At 32.3% G+C, this 7,700-nt stretch overlaps 1 protein-coding gene and 1 non-coding gene across 4 annotated transcripts; both read right to left on the reverse strand.

The window, feature by feature from the left end:
• Positions 1-5,394: 5,394 nt before the first annotated feature.
• Positions 5,395-5,466, reverse strand: TRNAM-CAU (transfer RNA methionine (anticodon CAU)). The gene has a single exon. It is a non-coding gene; the product is annotated as a tRNA-Met (tRNA).
• Positions 5,467-5,799: 333 nt separating this feature from the next.
• Positions 5,800-7,485, reverse strand: LOC108851379 (LOB domain-containing protein 10). Of its 3 annotated transcripts, none has more exons than XM_018624799.2 (3): positions 7,393-7,485; positions 7,210-7,263; positions 5,800-6,872 (listed from the first exon to the last, which is right to left on the reverse strand). In XM_018624799.2, the coding sequence occupies exon 3, from the start codon at positions 6,848-6,850 to the stop codon at positions 5,921-5,923; it is 930 nt and encodes a 309-aa protein (XP_018480301.2). In that variant the 5' UTR covers positions 6,851-6,872; positions 7,210-7,263; positions 7,393-7,485; the 3' UTR covers positions 5,800-5,920. The 3 variants fall into 3 exon arrangements, with proteins under 3 accessions (XP_018480301.2, XP_056865998.1, XP_056865997.1); XM_057010018.1 differs by having other exon boundaries at positions 5,800-6,868; positions 7,393-7,474; XM_057010017.1 differs by having other exon boundaries at positions 7,331-7,442.
• Between the last annotated feature and the right edge of the window lie 215 nt (positions 7,486-7,700).

A 7,700-nucleotide genomic window follows, 5' to 3' on the forward strand; every position in this document is an offset into this window, starting at 1 on the left:
TATTTATATATAAAGTAAAGGTAGAGAAGAGTCTTGTTTCTTTAGTGAAACTTTACACTTTAAGTTATTGTGAAAATGTTTTTAATAAAGGTAAATATGAATGGTCGTTAGAACAGAATTCTCCAAATATTAAGTGAATAAATTCTTGTCTCCCAAAATTAAGTGAAAAATCCTCATTGTGTATCTCTGATATCACATTCGCAGTATTGAAAAGTTTGGATAAAAAGTTAAAAGTTATAAGTTATGGTGCACATTCTATACTGTGAGGATGATTGTTTGTTGTTTGTGAATTGGTTTTTAGTTTTTGTTTTTCCAAAAATTATTTTTCATCTAATCAAGATGTTCAAAGAATAGATTCCTTAGGAAAACTAGTTTTTGTAAATAACTGTCTTTTTAACATAAAAACCAAAAGCCAAGTTTTCATAGTTTTTCTACTACATTTACGTGGTTTTCAATGTTTATCTTAAAAAAAATTATATTATATTTATGTATTAATATAAGAAATTAAATAAAATGATAATTACTATAATGTGTTTGTATTTGAAAAAACAAAAGGTCAACTTTTTCTAGTATTTTGCCTAAAACGTGTTTTACATTTACTATTATTAAAAGTAAAAAAAATATTAATCCAACAAAAACTATTAAAATAAATATACATATAAATAATGTTTATAATCCGGAAATATATATTTAAGACATTTTCTAGCTAATTTTTTGAAATACAAAATGATCCAGATAAAATTTGAAAATTATCAATAATATAAATTTATTTCTTTGAAGTTAGTCATTACAAATATATATTGTTAATAACTTTTTATTTATATTTTTTTTGTATAATAGTATTTTATATTTTGCTTTTCAGAATAAATATTTTACTATTAATAATATTTTTTCTTTTCTTATTTTAAAATCAAAAACCAAAAACTAAAAATTAAAATCTAAAAACCAAAAACCAAAATTCAAAAATTAGAAACTAAAATCTAAAAACCAAATAAACAATCATCACATGTATAATAATTTATATATTGTCCTTTACACACACATGGACAAGTTATTTTTCTTTTTACAATTTGTTTTTTTTCCTTTCTACTCTTAGTTGCTTTTACATTTTTGTTAAAGAAAACTATTAAAATTTGAATTTTACCTATTAAAATCATAGACTTTTTTCTACATGCTTGAAACTTTCAAACTAAACATATATTTTTGTAGATTTTATATGACATTATATAAATTCGATCTTAAACCGATATTATTTTACACATGTATATCGTATATTTAGATTTTCTTCTCAAATGAGATACAATTTTGTTTTGTTTTATTCTATTTAGAAACTTAGAATAGAGAAGTAATATTTTTTTTTTGATCAAATGAGAAGTAATGTACAATCTCTTTCTCTCTATATATACGCGAAATAAAATACTGTGGATGTAGGCATAACATATTTACACACTTCGAAACGAGAAATGTCTAATGTATGACTAGGGGTGTCAAAATGGGTCATGACCCATGGGTTGACCCAACCCAAATTGATCCATTAACTCAAATGAATTATTTATTTTTGATCCAATGGGTTGATGGGTTAACAAGTTAATGGATTAACAGGTTAATGGGTTAATAAGTTAATGGGTTAACAAGTTAAATATGTATATTGGGTTGGATCAACTCTGACCCATTTGGTTTTTAATTAAAAAAAAAGGTCAAAATCACAAAAACACAATTTCCCGCCAAAACCGAAAATGCAATTTCCCACCAAAATCGTAAAAAAAAAAATTCCCGCCAAAACCGGAAAAACGCAATTTCCCGGTAAATTCGGAAAACGTAATTTCCCGCCAAAACCGGAAAAACGTAATTTCCAGCCAAAGCCGGAAAACGCAAATTTCCGCAAAAATTAGAAAAAAAAATTTTCACCGGAAACGCATTTTTCCGTCAAAACCGGAAAAACACAATTTCCGGTCAAAACCGGAAAACGCAATTTCCCGTCAAAACCGGAAAAACGCAATTTCCCGCCAAAACCGGAAAACGCAATTTCTCGTCTAAACCGGCAAATGCAATTTCCCGTCAAAACCGGAAAAACACAATTTCCAAAACCGGAAAAACGCAATTTCCCGCCAAAATCGGAAAAACGCAATTTCCCGTCAAAACCGGAAAAACGCAATTTCCCGTCAAAACCGGAAAAACGCAATTTCCCGCCAAAACCGGAAAACGCAACTTCCCGCCAAAACCGGAAAACACAATTTCCGTCAAAATCGGAAAACACAATTTCTTGTCAAAATCGGAAAAACGCAATTTCCCGCCAAAACCGGAAAACGCAATTTCTCGTCTAAACCGGCAAATGCAATTTCCCGCCAAAACCGGAAAAACACAATTTCCAAAACCAGAAAATGCAATTTCCCGCCAAAATCGGAAAACGCAATTTCCCGTCAAAACCGGAAAAACGCAATTTCCCGCCAAAACCGGAGAAACGCAACTTCCCGCCAAAACCGGAAAACACAATTTCCCGTAAAAATCGGCAAAACGCAATTTTCCTATCAAAACCGAAAAAACGTAATTTCCCGCCAAAACCGGAAAACGCAATTTCCCGCCAAAACCGGAAAACGCAATTTCCCGCGAAGACCCAAAAATGCAATTTCTTGCAAAACCGGGAAAACGTAATTTTCTGCAAAAACCGGAAAAATGCAATTTCCCGCCAAAACCGGAAAAATGCAATTTCCCGCCAAAACCGGAAAACCTAATTTTTTGCCAAAATCGGAAAAACGTAATTTTCTGCCGAAACCTGAAAAACGCAATTTTCCGCAAAAACCGGAAAAATAAAATTTTAATTTGATTAACTTGGTCTTAAACTTAACTTATGTCTCAATTCGATCTATTTGGTCTTAACTTAAAAATGGTTCATTATAAAGATGTTGGGTTCATGGGTCAACCATTAATCCATCTGATCCATTTAATTTAATGGGTCATGGATCAACTCAACCCATTTAATAAATAGGTTGGATTGACCCATGACCCATTAATAGTTAATCTATTTGGGTTATGGGTTGGATTGACCCATTTGACCCATTTTGACACCCTTTTATGACAAATGTTCACAGTTTCCAATATATGGTTACTTTATCAAAAAAAAATTATAATGGTTATACCACAAATTAATCCAAACTTTATATATTTTCAAATATGAAAAACAAAAATAGATTGAAGAAAGTAACACTAACAATATATTGAAATAAAACAGTTTAAATATAATAAAGACTAGCATATAATTACTGGAAGTTATTTTTTAAGTATAAAATAAAATCAGTAGTTGTTATATGAACAGTACTTGCATATACGGAGCAAACACGTGCAATAAGCATGATCTATGTTGCAAGTGCAAATAGATTTCACGATTTAACAAAAATTTGAAAGGTTTTTGAATCAAAATATTGTTTTTCTTTATAAAACAAAACTGTATTTTGGGTTTGGGCCGGATCTAGATATAAAATCGAAACTCAAACCCAAACCCGACCAAAAAAATAATGATATTTGAATTGGTTTCAGATCCAGCAAAAAAGTCAATTGGGTTTTACATTAGATATTAGGTCGGTTCGCTTTAACCCGATAATCGAACATAAACCAAATATACATAACTATAGTTATGTATACGGTATACATACTATGCGTGTTATGGATTAGAATAGTTTTGGATTATATTCATTATTGATTATTTTAGTGTTAACTTTTGAATGCTATTTTAAAAATTCTGATATGTACTGAATACTTTTTATTCAGTTCAAATATTAAATTTCTATGTTTAGACTTTTAATTATGTTACTTCAGTATAATCTTGAATGATCAAGAAAAAATCTAAACCCAAATGACATATAGTTATTTTATAGATTCTAGAACATGATACAAAATAGATTCGAAATTGATGTGTTATATCTGAACATAACCCGTATTTATAAATTTACTAGGATAAAATTTAAAACACGTTGTAAAATAAAATAAAAATTTGGAAAATCCGATCCGAATAAGAACGTGAAGACTTGTTATGGCCATTGCAGTAAAATAGAAGCTATTGTCACCGCCACAAGCCGCTTCTCATTTAATGTACAGTTGGCTCGTGGAATTTGAGATAACAAGTTTCATATATACTTCACCAAATTTATAGTAATTAAAATTCATCCACTGATATGACCTTTAACTTGCTAACTGCTAAGTTGCCACTTATTTAACATGGTTGGAAAAACGAAATCTGGTGATTTAGGAATTAACAAGACACGATGTATTAGTTGCTTAAGTTTAAAGTATTTGCGTCTCCATAAGTGCGCGAGACACTAATTAGCATTAGTCATAGATGATGAAGTACGTCAAACCGTGTAGTAACTTGTGGACATGGTGAGGCATCCCTAAAAGTAGATCACATAGGGAATCGAAAGTTATAATCACACATGAATGCGTCACCAATAAGCTCGGTTTCTCCATGTTGCTCTTCAATTTAAAAATATTACAGGTTTTTTAAAATTGATATACACATCTCAATAAGATTATTAATAAAGTAGGAATCCAAATTCGATCCCAATAAAGCTTCATCGGGCTGTTAAACTCTATAGGCTACCTTTTGTTCTAATAGTTTCCTTCATTTTCTCTCAAAAAGTCTAAATATATTGTATTTCTTAGTATGTAACTATATATTACTAAATTTCAGTAATATATTTGATTTTGAAAACTTAGAAATTATCAAACTATAATATAATTTTATTCTAGCTAAATCCTTATTACATACATAACTTTTGATTTTGATAAAATATACGACGATTTTGTAATTCATAATTGTATTAAGGAACATATTAATAACTTTGTTAATGTTTGAAGCACAAATTTATTTTTAGATATAAAATAAGCTATATAAAAATTTAGGAATCAATATGTTAAACAAAAATTTAACAGTAAATAAAATTATGAATAGTATTTTCTCAAATCTGATGCATTTCTATTTAATCTGGAAGACATTTTTTTTCTTTCTTATACTCTGGGTTAACTTGGGGAGGGACAAGTTGGATGTTCAAAGTCTGGATCGTTTCTTGGTTATAGAAAGATTTTTGGCAATTTTACGGATGCGGTTTGTAAAGCTATTGACGAACTTTAAAGATTGGTCAAGTGAAGCGTATGATAACACTCGTGAGAAGATTTTAAGGATGAAGAACAGGTGCATATGGTACAGAGATGAAATTTTTTTAAAAAGCACAGTTCGCATTTTTCTCTTTTAACCTAGAAGTGGATGTGTAAAAGTCTTAATCAAAATTAGTAGATTATATCGCATCTTTCCTTAACCCCTTCCACGAAAATAACAATCTGAGACAGGAAAAGAAAAAAAAAACACAAGCCCAGAGGAAAAGATTGGGAAAAACAGGTTTATATCAGAGCCAGGTTTCGATCCTGGGACCTGTGGGTTATGGGCCCACCACGCTTCCGCTGCGCCACTCTGATTTTTTGATTGGAGAGAGAACTCATTAATGTGATAATTTAACGCAATATAGTTGTTGAGTTACCATTTAGTAGAAGCTATCCGAGAGATGTAATTTCTTTTTTGCTAAGTAGAGATGTAATTTCTGTAACACATGAAACGCATTTCTGTGATTTACATGCCGCTCACCTAGCTGAACTAAGATTGTATGGTCAAAAATAAGAAAAACCTCTCTTTACTCCAGTGTCTTTGAGTTTCATGTTAGTATGCTCATTTGCCTGCATTTGTTGGCTGCAGAAATACAGGATTGGTCATTGATTAAAAAAGTGATGCATATTCAGCTTTAGAATGTTGAATCTGTCGATGCTAACATTAATCAATGAATAATGCCATTTATTAAATTTAAAAAAAAAAGCAACTTAGACCCTCAAGAGTAACTATCCATCAAATGAAAATGTCTTATTTTCTTGGTTTTAATCAATAACTAGCTTCCTTGCTGTCAGATTTCCTCCACTTAACCGGCGGCTCAAGCTCTTCCTCATCCTCTTCTTCATGGAGATTCTCTTGTCCCATTGGCTGCATCAGAAACTGTCCTTCATTTTGCTCTTGGCCTTCCTGTAATGGAGGCTGAAGCATAAGCTGTGTCTGAAGCTGATCATGACTGATGTGATGCTCTGTCTCGTGACCCATTTGATAAGCATCACCAAAGCTTCCTAAAGCAAGAGATGGTCCAGACAACGACCCACCAGCCGTGTGATCGTTCACATCCATCTGGTTATACCCTGTGGCTGTAACCGACCCATTGTTGTCTATCCCGTAACCATTGAACATCTCTTGTTGGTGATCTCCTCTCTCCAAAATCATTGCAGCCATTCTCTGTGCATCAGTACCCATGAGTTGCATCTGCTCATCTTGCGGTTGATGTTGGTGCTGAGGCATGTTTGGTTCGCGTATGATCAACGGCTCTCCTTGAGGGACCACTCCATGTGGCATTCCTTCCATAGCCATCATGAAATTGGGAGGAGGATTGTTGGCTAGAGGAGGAAGATAAGGCTGTTGCGGATTCACAGCATCGGGTCCAATATAACCAGCAAGCTCTTCTTTAGCAGTGACAAGATCTTGTTGGATTTTCTTGAGACATTGTTGTAAGAAGGAGATGAGACCAACGCATCCATAGATAGGGTCACGGATACGGGCCTCGGCTTCATAGTAGAGGGAATTAACAGCGTCTTCTCGGTTTGGTGGTGGGAGATCGTTGAGGATCTTGGTCACATTGCTTGCTCCAAAGACTTTGTGAACATATATAAACTTTTGAGGCTGAGTTGGTGGAAAATAGGGCGCAAAAACACATTCTTGAGTGCACTTTCTTCTCAAGAGCTTGCATGCTGCACAAGGTGTTGAAGCCATTCTCTCTCAAGATAAACACTGGCTGGAAATGAAACATAATCATTATTGTCACAACAAGGAAAACGGTATGGTAAACTATCGTACTTATACGAATCTTGTTCCGCAAGAAACAAAGAACATGATTTTAGCGTAGGACGCAAGAAATAAGAGTTTTACGCCAATTGCTATGCTTCAATCATCATATAAATTGAACAATGAACAGAATAGATCATATCAACTTTCAGCAAAAAAAATATACCATAACTATGGAAATTTAATTATTTATGTATAGCAATTTCCAGCCAAATCAATTTCATTACATGATACAAACGAGAAAAAATAAGAATTAATTAAATCAGATTGAAATAAAGAAATTGTACCACGATCGTTCGAGATCACTGATTCCTTTCTCTTTGAGTCTTCGATGATGTTACCTGAAATTAATAACTATTTAGAAAAAAAATTGAAATAAGGAAAACCTAAAGTAAAATAAAGAGTTACTGGATTTTTGGAGTGAGAGATTGAAGGAGAAGATAAATAAAAGACAGAGATTTGCCCAGTACAGTGCCTGAGGAACCGTGAGGATCGATAGAAACTGAGGAACAAATGACGGAGACAATGTTTCTGAGAAAATTTTAAGAAACCTTAAAGAGAAACAAGAAGAGAGAGAGAGAGATGGATGCATCGTGTCATAACTGTTTACTCACGTGTGGTTAAATTTTGAATCTCAACCGTTCATGCAAAATAAATTAGTTCTGGTAAAATCTGCATAATTAGTAGATGACTGATTCAAATTTAATAGAAAATGATTGATTTTATCATATCTTAACTGATTAGTTATTCTTAAAATAGACTTGATTTCACTTTTAAC

Source organism: Raphanus sativus, chromosome 4, assembly GCF_000801105.2.
Source record: "Raphanus sativus cultivar WK10039 chromosome 4, ASM80110v3, whole genome shotgun sequence".
NCBI classification, from domain to species: Eukaryota; Viridiplantae; Streptophyta; class Magnoliopsida; order Brassicales; family Brassicaceae; genus Raphanus; species Raphanus sativus.

Excerpts from the sequence above, each read along its gene's own strand:
- LOC108851379 (XM_018624799.2), bottom strand. The coding sequence starts at position 6,850 with ATGGCTTCAACACCTTGTGCAGCATGCAAGCTCTTGAGAAGAAAGTGC.